The 18,320-nt window shown below is 42.3% G+C and overlaps 1 protein-coding gene across 1 annotated transcript in view; it reads right to left on the bottom strand.

Annotated features, from left to right (window-relative positions):
- The window catches only part of col12a1a (collagen, type XII, alpha 1a), a 270,018-nt gene that overhangs the window by 91,891 nt on the left and 159,807 nt on the right, over positions 1 to 18,320 (bottom strand). Inside the window, exons 42-48 of the mRNA XM_060831214.1 lie at positions 16,145 to 16,219; positions 13,814 to 13,953; positions 12,875 to 12,998; positions 5,798 to 5,941; positions 4,030 to 4,194; positions 2,608 to 2,646; positions 1,639 to 1,777 (exon numbers count right to left, since the gene is read on the bottom strand). Of these exons, the coding sequence (XP_060687197.1) occupies positions 1,639 to 1,777; positions 2,608 to 2,646; positions 4,030 to 4,194; positions 5,798 to 5,941; positions 12,875 to 12,998; positions 13,814 to 13,953; positions 16,145 to 16,219 (826 nt within the window). The remainder of the gene's footprint in view (positions 1 to 1,638; positions 1,778 to 2,607; positions 2,647 to 4,029; positions 4,195 to 5,797; positions 5,942 to 12,874; positions 12,999 to 13,813; positions 13,954 to 16,144; positions 16,220 to 18,320) is intronic.

Genomic DNA, 18,320 nt, shown 5'->3' with positions numbered 1-18,320 from the left:
TCCAAACATTTTGCCAAGATTTATGAGAACTTCCCTTCTCTGTAACAATAACAGCATTCCAAGAAATGGGCTTGGGTAAGAGACTCAAAGAACACAGAGGGAGTCCATATAGAGTGTCAGTGGCTGGGCCAGTTCTTTCAAAAAGCTCTCCTTTCTTTCCCAACTGCTTTGTAAATGTTTCCTTTTTTCATCTAGTCAACCCCTTTTATAAACAATTATTAAATCTGCTTCCATTGTCCTTTCAGGTGATGTTTTCCAGATCATGTAACTTGTCATCTTGTGAAAGCTCTGGTTCTTATTATCTTAAGTTGTAGAAATGTTCCGTCGAAGTGCTGTGACCTGTTGTTTTGAAGGGAACTACAAGGCTAGATTTAGAGGAGACAATCAGAGCTGGTATGAAGACAAGAAGGGGCGGGGTGTCAAGACAATCAGTTGTGAGTATGTCCAAATTGGGACTGGAAAGAGCCTGATGTGGGAATCCTGCATGCCTGGCTAATAGGCACAATCTGCCTAATGACGAAAACCAGCATCGGGAGGATGCAAGTGGACACTGCTGGCAGCTATCCCTGTGCAAACATCTGGCATTGCTATACTGTACCCCTCTCTCTGGCTATCTGCACCTCTATGACTCCCCCCTTCCCCATCCTCTCGTACCTGTGAAACGGAAGCTGGCATACACATACCAGAAGATTCAGGGACAGCATTTTCCTCGTCATTATTAAACTGTTGAATGGACTCTCTAACCTCAAATAATGCTGGTCTTGCAAACATTGATTTCTCATGTACACCCTTTGCAAAGTTATCTGTGTGCCTCCTTTTATTCTGTACATCCTCGCTTACTATGATCTACCTGTACTGCTCATAAACAAAGCTTTTCACTGTACTTCAGTACACGTGACAATAAATAAATCAATGAGTCAATCAATCCTGGGATTGGGCCATGGTGCATTACTAGCCCACTGCTCCCAGTGGCGCCACTGAGACTAGAGAGCTGTCACCCTTCAGAAGTGACATGGAGTACTCACCAGCTCTCCAACGTTTAGTTGGGGACCCACATTGCTGGAACAAAATTGTTTATAAATATTTGTCTGGTAGTCTGACAAATCAGCCTTGCTTCTCATGCTGGAGAAAGTGAGGACTGCAGATGCTGGAGATCAGAGCTTAAAAATATGTTGCTGGAAAAGCGCAGCAGGTCAGGCAGCATCAAAGGAACAGGAGAAGGGCTTATGCCCGAAATGTCGATTCTCCTAATCTTTTGATGCTGCCTGACCTGCTGTGCTTTTCTAGCAACACATTTTTAATTTCTTGTTTCTCATGTTGTAGAACCTGTTACTTTCTTTTGAAAGTTGGTTTTCTTGTTTATGTGTCCTGATCAGCACAACACAAAAATCTTCAAGTTCATGTCTTTTGTCAGCAATGTCTAACTAACTTAGCACGAGAGGTTCTCAGTTTAAAGTCTCATCTGAGAAATGGTCTAGCAGTGTTGCACTCCCTTGTTACTGCACTAAATTGGGATGATATGCTGAAGGGTCTGACATGGGGTTTGAATTCACAGCTTTCTGTCTCAGACAAGAATGCTACCAGTTGGTTTCAGCTGTGAGAGAACAAGACCTAGTGAGTAGTGGCACCTGGACTTACATGGTAGGTTGAAGGAGGTGTGCATCCTTATGAAGGCTATAAGCTGTGTAGCCATTGAAAGACCCTGGTCCCATAGAAACTCCTGGGACTGATGGAGCATCCTTCTCCGTCAGATTAAATGACTCCAGCATTCTGTAACCTTCAGAACAGGGAAACATACGGAAACCTGTTAGCCACTGTCATTGTATTTGGATGGTGTAAAAGAACCACTCAATTCATATTCTGCGAATAACTCGATGACTTGATGATTCAACAAGATTCTGATTAGTTACTCCCGGATAGGGGCTGACATCTCAGCCCTTCCTGGGAATTGCTTCTGCTGCTCTTTATAAATTTAACAGAATTCTGTGGAAATCAACCAGACCCTCACCATCTTCTCCTTGGATGGCCCCATGACTTCCCATTTTATATCTAAAGTAATCGCAAGTAACTTTATGAATGAATACTTCCTAAGACATCAGTGAAGAGGCCAAAAAAGAAAGTAGCAAAGGGATAACAGAAACTAGATCATGAAAGAGGTGGAAATGGAATAAAGAGAGAATTAAGAGAGAGACAGAGAAAGGTAAAGAGGAGACAGAGTGTTCAGAAATGGAGAGATATGAAATGGGTGATGGAGCAGAGCAGTGGGAAAGGAAGAGATTGGCGAGATGTTAAGAGAGGTGAGGGGTGAAGCAGTTAAAAGATGCGAGAGGACAAGAAAAACACAAGTAAGGAGAGAGAGTTTGGAAAGAAGAGCAGAGAGATGATGGAAAGAGCTAATTTATTGTGCATGTGCAGTGTAAAAAACAGCTTGTAATGTTAGGTCATAATTTTTAAACTATAAACCAACAATTTATCCAAATATATAAATCACAATGAACATTCCTTTGCAGTACTAGTATAATCACTCCTAACTTCAACCAAATTCTTTAGAGTGAGATAATGACAGATTCAGAAAGGGAACAGTTGTGACCGCAATGTGTCCCTTACCTGGAGTAGTGAATCCATTGAGATAAATCAGTGGACAAGCTGTAACATGAGAGAAAAGAAATATTAACATACATTCTTCCAAAAGAACGCATGGACTAAACATACTGGCACATCACCAGATAAACACTGCCGTGTATTCAGCACATGAAGACAAGGGGAACCTTGAAATGATGGGATTGATTTTCTGCAAGGATTCTTTTTCAGTCATTAGTAACAACTTTGATGGTACATACATAGAACCCCTACAGTGTGGCAACAGGCCAAACAGGTCATCAAGTCCACACCAACCCCCTTAGTAAAATCCCAACCTCCTACCCTTTCCCTGTGACCCTGCATTTCCACCTAACCTGCACATCTTTGGATGGTGGGAGGAAACCAGAGCACTCAAAGAAAACCCACACAGACACAAGCGAGAGAACATGCACACAGAGAATCAAACCATTGTGCTATAAAACAACAGTGCTAACCATTAAACCACTACGCCACTGTCTGACAATGAGCCACTTTTCTGGAATTTCTCAGAGTGATAGGGGATTCATGGTGAGAAGTGTTATTGAGCTTCCCCCCTCCTAATCCCTTAAATGGAGAGGGGTCTCAACAGAAATAATTGTGTGTGTGTGTGTGTGTGTGTGTGTGTGTGTGTGGTATTCAATGCTGTTCTGATTGCAACTCCAAGGGCACATCAAATTGGCTTCAGCTAAGACATCACCCATCGCCAAACCGTTTGCCAAGAGTCAATAATGACCACTTCAGGAGAAGGCGGTAAACTGAAAGTAACCAAAAATGTGGGCTATTACAAACTACCAAGAAACAACCATCAAAGTTGATGAGAATGCTGGTGGTTACCAATAATCTTTTCATTCTAATGCACAACTAGTTGCAAGTCTATGATTACAGCAACAAGAAAGCACTGTCATTTTTCATTGAAGAACAGATACTTAAAAAAAACTTCCAGAAACAGTACATGAAATGACTTGAAGCCTTCTTTCCAATTACAGAATCAATGCAAAATTGTCTTAAGACTTTCTCTCTAGCCACAGATGAATCCAGTCAGCAGGCCAGGAGGCCTGACTGAAACAAAGCAAGAAATGCATTTCCCATTACACTTATAGGCAATGATATGCTGCTTACACAACTGAGCTGGCTAACAGCAAACACTGTGCTCCTTTCCACTGTTCGCCATTGATGATTTTCATTCTGGCATTAATCCAACTGCAGGAATGGTCCCACTAGTGCTAACAGCCCTTTGTTACATCTGTCAATTGCCTATATTAATTAGTGGACCATTGCAATGCAGTTATTCTAGGAATTCCTATGTATGCTTCTATCTAGTTTCCATGGAATGCTAATGAATACCATAGCTGTTCCATTGTCACTGAGACGGAGAGGAAGGCAATCACTGTAATGGATGGAAATACTCACTAGAAGTAGCTGTTTCACAAAGGAAGGTGATAAGCTCATCCTGAATCTTTGCAAAAGCATCAAAATCGTCCACGATGAACAGGTGCCTTTCGCTGGGTTTGCTGCCAATGTTCTTCAGCTCTGTGACATCAATATCAGCCACCCCCACAACAAACACACTGTAACCTGCAAGGAAGGGAAAATCAACAATTCTTCAGTTTCAGAGATTGACAGGAACTGTGGTTAGACCATCATTAAGAATGTCAAAACTGCTGGGCGGTAAACAAAAACAACAATGATTCATCAAGTCCTCCATCTTATTTCCTGGGAGTTACAAGTTACTCAATAAGAGTAGTAGCAGAGAGCAACCTTTGTCACTGTTCTAATCAAACCACCACCAGACATGTCTCTCCACTGAGCTTTCGATCAAAGGCCATTTTACTTTATTTTGGAGTTGGTTAGCTCAGTTGGCTGGATGGCTAGTGTGCAGACTAGACTAGACTAGACTTACAGTGTGGAAACAGGCCCTTCGGCCCAACAAGTCCACACCGACCCGCCGAAGCGCAACCCACCCATACCCCTACATTACCCCTTACCTAACACTACGGGCAATTTAGCTTGGCCAATTCACCAGACCCGCACATCTTTGTGACTGTGGGAGGAAACCGGAGCACCCGGAGGAAACCCACGCAGACACGGGGAGAACGTGCAAACTCCACACAGTCAGTCGCCTGAGTCGGGAATGGAACCCAGGTCTACAGGCGCTGTGAGGCAGCAGTGCTAACCACTGTGCCACCGTGCCGCCATGAAGATCTGCAATGCAGATAAAGTCAACAAAGTGGGTTCAATTCCTAGACCAGACAACGTTACCATGACGGTTCCACCTTCTGAATCTCTCCCTTTGCCTGAGGTGTGGTGACCCTCAGGTTACTGATCATTCAGTAAAAAATGTTTTGGTTCTTTTTATATCCTCACTGTATGGAACTCTCAGTTTTAAAATAACGCTTTAGGTGCAGAAACTAAATGATTTACTGCATCACTTCTGGAAACATTCACTTCAGAACAATTAAATGGACACTGTGATATGGAAACAAGTAGAAAGTGAGGATTGCAGATGCTGGAGCATTAAAGTCAAAGAGTGTGGTGCTGGAAAAAGCACAGCAGGTCAGGCAGCGTCCGAGGAGCAGGAGAGTCGATGTTTCAGGCATTAGCCCTTCATCAGGAATGAAGGGCTTATGCTCGAAACATCGACTCTCCTGCTCCTCAGATGCTGCCTTATCTGCTGTGCTTTTTCCAGCACCACACTTTTCGACTATGATATGGAAGAAAAGGCAAGTGCTGTATAAGGGTGTAAGAGTCTGTAAGAGTTAATTCTGTCGAGCTTAGGACTTTGAAAAAAGTGAGAACTAACATCTTCTTATAGTCTCTGTCACAATATCTATCATATTAATGTTTCTTGTGCAAAATTGCTGTCATGCAATACCTATATCTTCTTTTTGTGGGATGACCAGGTGAATTTCCTGGACCACAGTGGACCAAACAGCTCTAGTAGATCCATCCCTTGCAAAAAAGAGCTTGGTGGCTGTAAATCCATCCTCTAGCTCATATGACATGAGCAGCTACAGTGAGGATTCATCGTACAACAGAAAGTATCTCCCAATTAAACTGAATCATTCAGATTAAGCAAAAGACTGAGGACTGGACTAATGACACAACAGAATCACCAATGCTGTGTCTTAATGCTCAGATAAGATCAATGACTGGTACAGCCATCTTTCAGGACACTTACCAGCTTCTTGTAACAAAAGTGCAGGTTTCTTAACCTCATCCTGTGAGCGTCCATCAGTGACAACAACAAGAACTTTCGGTACAGTCCTTCTCATGCCATTTTGAGCAACAAAGACATGGTCGCGTAGAAACTTGAGAGCTCGGCCTGGAACAGAAAAGTGAAGATGGATTTAAATCAGCTGGACGTTATCTTTCTGCCTCATTTTTTGCATTTGTGAATGTGACAGACTGGACTGTTCACAACCAGAAATCATTCTATACTTTACACCATTTGGCTTCAAGCAAAACCAACTTCAGACATTGTTGAGTCAGATCCCATTGCCCAGGAAGGCTAGTAGGTTACAGGCAAAGTACATTTTGCTCTTAATTATGAAAGCGAACAGGAAGAGATTTAGCACTGAGATTTCTTTCCTTCACATCAAGTTGCAAGATTGAAACTGAGGCAAACTCATGCTTAGAACCATAGTATTTGCCAGTGGAGAGATTTTTCTCCAGTGTCAGTTGTTAATATTTTTGCCTTGGAGACAGAAAGTCATGGTCTTCAACCCTTACTTTAGTGATGTGGATGAAAAACTCCAGGCTGACACACCTAGCTGAGGAAGTGCTGCACCTCCAGAGGAGCTGGCTACATCGAAATATAAATTGAATCACCATTTGCCCACTCAGATGGCCACAAGGGTGCCCATGACACTATTTGGTTTGGAGACTGGGCAGGGTAGAGTCCCTCAGTCAATCCCTAACAGATGATCTCGTTTATTTTTAAGTGCAACTTCCAGCCCAAGTATTTTAATAATCAGACAATGTAATCTGAGTGAGTTGTCAAAAAAGTTCCCACAGCCCTCTCAAGGGATATCATTAATCACGACTAACAACAACTGTTTCATCAAATTTATAATTGCCTGTCTTTTTGCTGAGAGAGTGACACCAGGGGTGAAATTCAGACTGGCATGGGAATTAAGCAATGACTTTTGAGGTGATGAGTTGCATCTTGCTGCTGTTACTCACTCACTTACCACATGTAAACTATTAATAATGGAGTGGTTTGTTTTGTATAAATCATTGCTGTGTGATACTTTATAACTGTCATCTGAAAAGCTTACCCTATTCATGTTGACATAAAAAAAAATCACGTTATTGAGAATTAGGGTACAAAAGCTTAACATCTGCGAAGGATATTACTTTGTATATATTCAAATGAATGGAATATTAATCAATGCAAATTAGTCCAAAACAGACCATATTGCCTTAATATTTTATATTACCTTTATGCTCTGTACAAGTCTCCCCACACCCTCTCCTCTTCCCCTGCTTGTGTTTAACTTGCCTAATGCTGATATGTTATTGACCATAATTATTCCCTCTGTTTATTTTAGTACATTCATGTGGATGTGGGTGTTACTGGCCGACTCAGCATTTATTGCTCATCCCTGGTGCTAAGTTGCCTTCTTGAACCTCAGCAGTCGATCTGCTGTAGCTGGACGCACAACACCATTAGGGAGGGAATTTCAAGATCTTGACTTGGCAACAGTGAAGGAATTCTTTACCACATAAGGCTATTGAGGGTGGGTCATGAAGTACGTCCATGAAACAAACATGAAATAAGGGAATCAAGGGTTATAGGGAAAAGGCAGGAAAGCGAGATTGAGCAGCAGCAATATTTTTCTAAGTCAGGATGGTGAGTATCTTGGACTTTAGAGGATGGTGTTCCCATGTATCTTCTGCCCTTGTCCTTCTAGATGGAAGTGGTCATGGGTTTGGAAGGTGCTGTCTCAGAAGACTTGGTGAATTTCTGCAGTGCATCTTGTAGCTAGCACACACTGCTGTTACTGAGTGTCGGCGATGGAGGGAGTGGATTTTTATGGCTGTGGTGCCAATCAAGCAGGCTGCTTTGTCCTGGATGGCATTCAGTATAAAAGTAGAGATGTTTTTCTCAATGTTTGCAAGGCATTATACATGCTGTAGTTGGAATACCGTGAAGCTTTTTGGGGTCTAACCTAAGGAAAGATAAACTGGCATTGAAGGCAGTCCAGAGAAAGCTCACTACGTTGTTAACAGGTATGAGGGATTACTTTATGAGAACTTACTCTTGTAGCCATTGTATTTATCTGGAGAATCCAGTTCAGTTCCTGATCAATTGTGATCCCCAGAATATTGATAGTTAGTGGGGAATTTGATAATGGTCATGCAATAAAACATCAAGGGCTAATAGTTAGATATGATAGTGGAAAAGTCATTGACAGAGCAATGAAGATGGCTGGGCCAAGGACATAACACTGAGCAACTCCTGCAGAGATGTTCTGGAGCTGAGATGACTGACTTCCAACAACCACAGCCATCTTCCATTATGCTTGGTATAGCTCTAACCAGTGGACAGTTTTCCCCCTATTCCCTTTGAGTCCAGTTTTGCTCGGGTTCTTTGCTGCCGTAAACTGTCAAATGCAACAGTCAAGGGCTGTCACTCTCACCTCCCCTCTGGAATTCAGCTCTCTTGTCCATGTTTCAACCAACACTGTAATGAGGTCAGGAGCTGAGTGGCTCTGGCAGAACCCAAACCGAGAGGTTATTGCAAAGCCAAAAGCATTGTTGACGACACCTTCCATCACTTTACAGGTGATTGAGAGTAGATTAGTGGGGCAGTAATTGTCTGGGTTAGATTTGTCCTGCTTTTTATGTACAGGACATACCTAAGTAATTTTAGATGTTGTCAGATAGGTTCTTGATATCATGTGCAATTGGCTGAAGGCTAGCATGCTGCGTAATGTTTGGGACCCATGGAGGAGGCTGGTCTGGATTATTCACTGGGTACATCTGGCTGAAGGGTGTTTGAATATCTTTCTCCTATGTTTTCACCAATCTTTGGATTAAGATGTTACTTTTGAATTTTTCATTATATTTATCAGTGACTGTCTTCAATTTTGGATCCTAGTTTTATAGTGTAGCCATTTTACCCCCAATACTCCATCTCCTGCAATGAGTGGAAACATCTTCTCTAAGTCTACTGTTATCAGGTCACCTCCTAACTGCCTTAATGTAGCAGAGGTCTAAAGTCTGGTTGAAGATTTGTAGCTCGGGTGTCCGTTGTTGTGGTTCTGTTTGCCGAGCTACAAAAACTTCCAGCTCGGCGAACGGAACCACAACAGTAGCAGAGGTCTGTTACAAAAACATCAGATGGAGGTGAAGACCAATAGATTTTTTTCCTTGGTACTGAATGCTGGGTCACATACTGGATGTGAAGGCAGGGCAAAAAATTGGAGTTGTCGACACCAAGTTGTTTATTTCAAAGGATTGCTACCGTCAACTGTATAAAATTTGACAAATCTTATCATTTTTTGGAGACGAAGAGAGTTTAAAGAATTTCATCATCATTTTCAATATTTGCCTTAAGTAATTGTATAGGAAAGTACCCCTGTACACTAATCTCAACAAATACTTTCTTTCTTTATTAAAAGCCAACAAAACACTACTGTCCCTTTAACGAGCCTGAAGATCCTAGGATGGAAATTCTGCATGTACTTCCTATGGAAACTAATCACAAATCCTGTCGGGAGGTGAACCTCAGGGCTCCCAGTTTTCCAGTCTGTAACACAAATGTCCAGACATAACATGTGGGTGACTCACCCCGCCAAGGGCAGAATATGTGAGCTAATGCACTGACAAATATCACTCAGATCTCATGAGAGCCCAGTGGTTGACCTATATGGAGGGAGTTCGTCGAGATTGGAACGCTTATGTTATTTGCAAAGGGAAACAAAGGGAACTTGTCCTTGTGGTAACGTGCAGCTGACTAACTTTATTTTGAGCAGAAAATGCGTTGCTGGTTAAAGCACAGCAGGTCAGGCAGCATCCAAGGAATAGGAAATTCGACGTTTCGGACATAAGCCCTTCATCAGGGCTTTATTTTGAGTGTGACACAAGATCAATGGCACAAATCTCATGGGGATGTGGGAAATGGAAGACCCAGGAGGGGCATACATTTGAAGAGTGTGAAAGATGATAGGAGAATCTAGGACGGCTGTAAAAAAGAAATGGGATCCTAGCATTAGTATGCCTAGGATCCTAGGCATAAGATACAAAGGCAATAAGCTTTCATAGGTCACTGGTCCATCCATCATGTCTATGACAGCTCTATGGCAAATGATTGTTCAATCCATTTGACTGTATTGCCATGAAAAATTACCACAGCCATGAAAAATTGCCTTCTTCATTTTTATACAATTGCTCTCTGATTCTATAAAATTTATCTTGAAGCTTCTTTCACCAGGAGGAGGTTAGTGGGGCAAACTCTGAACTTGTGGTAACCCTTACAAGGCCCATAAGGAATCACTAAATAATCTTCCTGGAAAGCTCACTGAGTATGAGTTTCCTTGGTAACAGGCAATGGCCTCCCTAGTTGGAACTCATCACCTGAGCCCTTTGTAAAGCAGACCTCGAGGGCCTTCTTGCAGTACCTGTCTTGCATCAGCAGACCCGGGTTCATGTCCCACCTACTCCAAATGTGTGCAGTAATGTCTCTGAACAGGTTGATTAGAAAAAATGGGTCAAATAACAAAAAAACGTAACACAGACCCCAGATGAAAACACTAGCGATTTAGTAGTGCCGGTTAATAGAAGAAACAGGTGATTTGGTGAAGGGAGAAAAGCCATTTAGTTGTGTGTAAAAATACTTCTGGATATAAATAAAAATAAGGAGCCAGGCTGGGACTAGCCATGATCTATACCATGAGTAGTGGCTCTATTTTGTGTTCAGCAATAAACAATGTTCCTTTCCATTTGGGTTTTCTGAGTGTTTAGAGGATTAATCGAAAATGAAATTATTTCAGTAATTTAATTTCCATCCATGGAGACAGTGGGTGTGATTAGTATTATTATTAATCCATACATTTTGGGATGACACAACATCAGGTGAATTCACAGAAGAATGCGCGGGATCTCAAAAGAAATACAAAATATTCTAAGAGACCGAGACATGGAAGATGCAGCAAGGATGTTCCCATGACTGGGGAATCCAAAATGCAGAGGTCACCATCTACAGATACAGAGTAAACCTTTCAAGGACTGAGATGAGGAGAAGTGAATTCACCCAGAGTGGTGAGCCTGTGGAATTCTCTCTCAGAGAAAGCAATTGAGCCCAAAATATTGCATTATTTCAAGAAGGGGTTGCATATGGCACTTGGGGCCAAATGGATCAATGGATATTGGGAAAAGCAGGGCCAACTAATGGAGTTGCATGGTCAGGCACAATCCTAATGAATGGCAGGGCGGTCTGTGACGGTGGAATGCTCTTTCTACTTGTATTTTCTGTGTTTCTATGTATGTTGGATGTTTAGAGAGGAGCAGATAACTTTGGACCTGTTTCCCAAAGTTCTCCAACATTTCTGTTTTTCTCAGTCTTTCATGGGGTGTGGGCATCACTGGCAAGACCATTTGTTGCCCATCCTCAGTGCCCAGTTTGCCAGTCCACTGCAGAGGGCTGTTACAAGTCAGCCTCATTGTTGTGGATCTGGAATCACATGTAAAAACAGCTTCCCTAAACAACAACAAAGTACCAAATGGGTTTGTACAATAATTGAAGGCAGCCCCAAGGTCACCATTACTGATTTCACACATTCCAGATTGAATTGGTGGAATTTAAATTCCATCAGTTATCATGAGATTCGAACCAGTTTTCCAAGCGCATTTGCCAAAGCGCCTGGATTATTTTGTCATGAATGGCGTGAGGCCATCACTAGCTGGGAAAGCATTTACTATTTATCTCTAGTTGCCCATGAACTGAGGGGTTTGCTTGGGCAAATTCAGAAGTTAGTTAAGAGTAACCATACCAAAGCCAAAATATTATTAGAAGGGATAAGTTTGGAGAAGGTATTTATTGTTGATTAGTGGGGAGTGGGGAAGATTGGAGCTTGAGCTGGCGTTGTTAAGAATACAGGATGAGGTCACTATGGTAGAGAACAGAAAGATGATGGGGATACTTGCCAAACCTTGTATTGGCAGTTACTAATAATGCCGTTACCATGCAGACAATAAATAACTGTGTCTGCTGATTATTTAATGTGTAACATCATGAGCTTTAACACTAGACATGAAACGTGGACATATGCTGCCAAATTAGCCTAGTGGGGGAGCAAATCAGGCAATAATAACTCCAAATTAGAACTGAAAGTAAAATTGCTTCAAAAAAGCTTTTAGTTCAAAGAAGTTCACAAACTCAAAAATGATTATGTGCGTAACTGAAGACAGCAATCCAGTAATTGTTCAAGATTCATGAGGGTTATTGTACACACGCTAGAATATTGTACATTCTTGCAGGAGTCACTGGATGGTGTTTAGGAGGACCAGATACAATGAGGATTTGCTCTCGTTGACTCAGTGGAACGTAACACTAAACTTTCTAATTCAAAACAGCTACATGCACAGATAAATGGCGTGGCCTTTCAAAGCACTTTAGTCTCAGGATGAGCCAAAGCACTTCCCACCCAATGAAAGTAAAAAAAAATTGTGTTTATATCACACTTTTCACAATGACTGAATATGTCAAAGGGATTTCTGGCCAATTGGAAGTATTCACTACTGCAATGCCAGAGGGTGTTGCTCAGCTCAATTGATTGTATGGGCCAGTTTGTAATTTACAGTGACACTAACAGCAGTGGGTCTATTCCCACACCAGCAGAGGTTACCATGAGGTGACCTTCAGGTTAAACCACCACCAGTTTGTGTCTCTCTAATGAAAGAACAGCCTCATCGTCTAATGAGACTGTGGCGCCTTTAATTCTTTAAAAACTCATGAACCCCTGTGGGAAAACATTTCTCCTCTTCTTAAATGGGTGACCTGTTTGTTTTAAACTGTGACCCCATAACTCTAGATGTTCTCACAAGAGGAAACATCCTCTCCACATCTATCCCTCAGGACCTCATACATTTCAATAAAGCCAATCTTCTAAATTCCAATGGATTCAAGCCTAGACTGTCCGGTTTTTCCTCATGAGATAATCAGCACATTCCACATTAAAATCTGGTAAACCTCTGTACTGCTTCCAATGCATTTACATCCTTCCTTTCAATAGGGGAACATTTTCTGTACCTGTTTTTGTGTTTCCACCTTTGTACTGGATGAGTTGAAGAGCAGCAAGGACCATTCCCTTATCTCTGTAAGTGTCCAATTTAAATTCAGCTTTTGCATCATCACTGAACTGAACCAGAGAAACCTGAACAAACAAAGAAAGCAAAGTTTGATTGGATTTATTTATTGGCGCAGGTATCTTGTGACAAAATAGAGTGGAAAGTGTTGCATAGTGTTGCCACTCTTTGGCCCCAACTTAAAGCATAGAAAAATAAACCAAAACATAGAATGCAAAGGGAGAAAAAGGAAGGAAGAAAGAAAGAAAAAAAGAAAGATTTGAATGTCAGGAATGGTGAAGAACTTGTACCCGAAAGCAATACTTTCACACATTTCTGATTATATCCCAGAGCTTTCCACATACAAAGGGTTGCAATGTAATGCAATGACTGCTAAGGCAAGATTATTTGTGATGTACATTTAACCCATATAGACTTGTATTTATATAGGTAGAACCCGATGGGACCAGAAAGGGCTATGTTTGCAGAAGTGATGGACAGCTTGATAAGGAAGGAAGGTTTAAAGAGGCAATTTTTGGGAGCAGAGTGGCTGAAAATGCTATCATCACTGATGCAATGAAGAGATGTGGAGGTTGGGGATTTATGTCAGTGGCCAGAGTGAAAGAAATTGTTTCTCTGCCTTTCGCTACAGTGAAACAATGTGTAAATATAGATTGGTGTGTAGTGGCTTTTAGACAGGCAGATAGAAATCTTTAGTTTAATATGTCAACAACTCTAAAAGGTGCACCACTTCCCCAACACTGATCATGTCATGTGCTGGAAGCTTGTGCCCACAGTCGTATATCTCCAAGTTGATGCTGGAGCCAACCGTGCCAAATTAAAGAGGTTAAAAAAAAGCTGAACCACTTTTACATTTGAGGATAGCATGAAGCACCATACCCACCTGCATTCCATATGGGCTGATGTTATCAAGAGCCCCAATGGTATCAAAACAGAACTGCAATATTTTGTGGAAGTTTTCATCACCAATACTCCAAGAACCATCAATCAGGAACACCAGGTCGGCCTTTGCACCCAGGCACACTGGCCAAGGAAAGGAAAGGATAAAGATAGTCACAAGGTTTTGTTTTCCTTCACATTACGTGTTAATTTCACAAATTGAAAGATTTCTCTTCAAAAGTTGAAAAGATTGTACAACAAATTAAATGCAATAACAATAGAAATGTAATCCTTCGGTCAATGAACTGTTGAACGAAAGAAAAATAACAGGTCAATGTTTTATCTGGGGCCAAGACACATTCAGCAGTGAAGATGCGATAAATAATGGAGATGAGGGAATCAAGACCATGAGGGAGAAAGAAGGGCACACTGATAGAGTTAGATAAAGATATTTAGATGGAGGCTCTTAGAATGAACCAGTTTGGTCTATTTCCATCTGTCAATGCTAGAACATTCCCAGTGATTTTAATTATCAGCCTTCGTTTAGTTCTCCCTAATTGTGACCAGTTGTGGTAAAGTGGTAGCCCAGGAATCCTGGGTACAAGACCCATCTGCTCCAAAGCAGATTTCAGTCATTCAGGGAATGGTGTGAATCGCAGGAAACATTGATGGACCTCTTGTGGTGCAGTGGTAGTGAGGTTTGGTTCAAATATGAGCTCTTCCAGAGGTATACGTTACCCCAGTTGAAAAGTTTGATTCAAAATATTTAATCCTGCCTAGTTTTACAGGTTTCTTTGATTCCAGTGACCTCATTCTTCCCTTGTTGAGGATGGCTTGTTTCCTGAGACGTTCACCAGTGTTCCCATGATGATGGACAGGGAGATGGGAAGGCTGGCAAAATGAGGTGTTAAAGTACAGGGGGAGGAGCGGGCATGCTCCATCACTTCCTGCCAATGGCTAGAGAGCTGGCAGTCCTATCACCCACCTGAAGCCAAATCGAGCCATTTAAGTAACTGATCAACATCTCTTCCAGCCACTGGAGGCAGTGGGATGGACCACCCACCACATGGGAGATTGTATATGAAAGACCCATCAGTCTCCCAGTGGCTTCCATGAGGGTTAGGGTTTGGGGAGGCTGCAGGACTGCTTCATGATCCACAGAGGGTATTCCTGATGCTGTAGCTGATTCCCATGACAAAATGACCCCGACCCTTGGCATGTGATCATCTTCTCACTGGGTGCCTGGCCCCATTGTCCCTAGACACTACATGCCTGTCTTTGGGGCATGCTCACCCCTCCTTTTGGTGCTGAGCCAGAAATGGCTACCCTCTGAGTGTATCAGCGACTCTTGGAAGATAGACTTAGGCCATTGCAATCAACAGGGATTGCAGGGCCATCAGTGGCCACCAGGGGAATGTGCTTCCCCAGATCTCATCTCCAGCTAAAGAGGAGCAAAACCCCATTTTTAGCCCAGGAGGGGAGTTTTGCCTCTAACGCAAAGTTCAGTCTTGTTGTGTAATGGGTGACATCTCCTAAGTTTCTTCTAATTGCAAACGGTCAATTCCACCGGATATCCACCAGGTATAGAATAAATGCAACTTTTTTAACCACAGATGGAATCAATTGCCACAATAACCCACCCCATCCCAACACTATTGCATCTAATCTAGCATGTTACTGTGCCTCGGTACACATGATAATAAAGTCAATTCAATTCAATTCAATCTACATGTAGGGAAATGGAAGTGCAAAGTGTAATAACTAGGAATACACTGACGGCCCATTCCATTACAGGGACAAAGGGGATTATAGCATTCTGGTGCTGTGTCACTGAAAGGTGACTGACCAAAGAATCATAAGCCCTTCAGGACTGTGTTAGATTCGCTGGAATTTAAATGTTTTTCCTCAGAGTATTCCTACAAGCCAGAACAAAAACCAGAGGACATTTTAAAATCCTTTCACTTTTCTTCTGCTTTCTTGTTCGTTACAAAAAGTTCATGCAAAATATTTGATTAATTGACGCAGCAGCTGATGCAAGAGGTTCTGTCATGATTTAATATCCAGATCGTTGATGTGACATAAATATAAAATCTAGAAATACATCCAATCAGAGTAGTAATCCTACAGGCCCCTGAAAAATCTCCCTCAGGCACAGCCGTGTTGCATAATTCCAAAGCTCTCTGCTTTTTGTGCAGAATTCCAGTTTTCATTCTGACTGAAATCCAAAACCTATAAGTTTCCAGAAAGGCTTCCAAATTTTGGACCATTTCCTTTCATCGTAATGCTCCGAGTAAGATCATCAGAAATGGCAGCACAATTAAGGTAAAGAACTCACCTTCCCGGGCTGGAGGGATGGTCGGTGGAGGAGGAGGAGATGGGGGTTCTGTTGGAACCTCTGTCGGGCGAACCACTGCACAGGAAATTAAGCATGCATTTCAGAGCTCAATGAAATATTTCTTCAATGATCACAAAATCAAAAACCGCAGTTCCTGAAAAAAGGCATTCACTTTTTGACCATCGTATTGAAGATCGGGTTCAGCAATTCAGTTTGTGCACTTAATAGCAATGCTCAAATTCAAACTCAAAACCATAGCCCTTTGGAAAGGATAGGCAACTTTCTCACCCACCTCCTGCCATTCCCTCTTCCCCTGCCCAGGCGAGAATGGCTTGAACTGGAGTACATGACCACAGTCAAAGGCAATGAAGTGTCCATTTTATTCTCTGAGAGATTAGAAACTGAGTATTGCGTAAATGATCAAATGGGTGGTCACAGGATAACTGTGTACTCCTCCAGTATACATTCACATGTATTTTCAGAGGGGATTAAACAGTAGCCAGGCTCTATCCCATCCACTCCCACTGGAGTCCATTTCTTTTCATTCATTCACAGGACGGGTCAATACTTACTATCCATCCCTAATTATCAGTTGGACAGTTAAGTTTCAACAACTTTGTTGTGAGTCTGGAGTCAGACCCAGATTAGGTATGGACACAGCTTTCCTTTCCCATTAGGCAAGTTTTTAAGGAAAACAGCAGTTATGTAGTTGGCATGAGGTGTGCTGTTTTTTTAACTCAAGATTCAACGTTCACCATATGACATGAGGGAGGGATTTGAACCAGAACATTAACTAGAATCCTGAACTACTAGTCCAGCGGCATTTCCACTACACTGTCTTTACCCTAATACAGAAGCATGTTCCATCATTCAGTTGGATCATGGATAAACTCCATCTACCCCTGATGAAGAGCTTATGCCCAAAACACTGATTCTCCTGCCCCTTGGATGCTGCCTGACCTGCTGTGCTTGTCCAATACCACACTCTCAACCCTTAATACCCATGCCCATCAAACATCTTGCTTTGCCAAGTTGAATTGATTCCCAACTCTACATCGTTTTCGGGAAGACCGTTCTGGATTTCCACCTCCCTTTCCATGAGGAAGATCTTCCTAATCTCACCCTGACTCTTATTTTAATGTCATGTCCTCTAAAAGAGGTAGTATCTCTTATTTCTGGGGGGCCCTTCTTACCCTCTACAGTTCAGTATAACAAACTGTTGCAATCACCAATTAAACCTGGAGACAGGATGAGCTCGAGGTGAGTTAAAGCATTGTCATGAAAGCATTGTCTATTCACCTAACAATTTCTCATTCAGGTTGCATTTGAATGTTCCACCTATGTCCCTATGATTGTGGATCCAGCTCCCTCACACTGTCACGCAATAACACCTCTCTCCACCCAGCGCCCTGCATAATTGACTGTATCTCTACTGATGTGGATCCAACTCCCTCACACTGTCACTCAGTAACCCCTCTCCCTTCAGTGCCCTGCCTTACTGACTGTATTTCTGCTGATGTGAATCCAGCTCCCTCACACTGTCACTCAGTATCCTCTCCCCAGCCCCCCAGCGCCCTGTATTACTGACTGTATTTCTAGTGATGTGGATCCAGCTCCCTCACACTCTCTAACCCCTCTCCCCCAGAGCCTGGTGTTACTGACTGTATCACTGTTGAAGTTAATCCAGCTAAATTGCAGTCACTCAGTAACCGTTCTCCCCCCAGCACTATGTTACTGACTGTATCTCTATTAATGTTAATCCAGCTAAATTGCAGTCACTCAGTAACCGTTCTCCCCCCCAGCACCATGTTACTGACTGTATCACTATTGATGTTAATCCAGCTAAATTGCAGTCACTCAGTAACCGTTCTCCCCCCAGCACTATGTTACTGACTGTATCTCTATTAATGTTAATCCAGCTAAATTGCAGTCACTCAGTAACCGTTCTCCCCCCCAGCACCATGTTACTGACTGTATCACTATTGATGTTAATCCAGCTAAATTGCAGTCACTCAGTAACCGTTCTCCCCCCAGCACTATGTTACTGACTGTATCTCTATTAATGTTAATCCAGCTAAATTGCACAGTCACTCAGTAACCCTTTCCCCCCAGTGCCTGGTGTTACTGACTGTATTTCTCTACTAATACAGTTATAGCTCTCTCTCTCTCTCTCGCA

Source organism: Hemiscyllium ocellatum, chromosome 10 (genome assembly GCF_020745735.1).
Source record: "Hemiscyllium ocellatum isolate sHemOce1 chromosome 10, sHemOce1.pat.X.cur, whole genome shotgun sequence".
In the NCBI taxonomy this organism is placed as follows: domain Eukaryota; kingdom Metazoa; phylum Chordata; class Chondrichthyes; order Orectolobiformes; family Hemiscylliidae; genus Hemiscyllium; species Hemiscyllium ocellatum.
The sequence above is the reverse complement of the archived record's forward strand: the minus strand, read 5'-3'. Positions and strand labels throughout refer to the sequence as shown.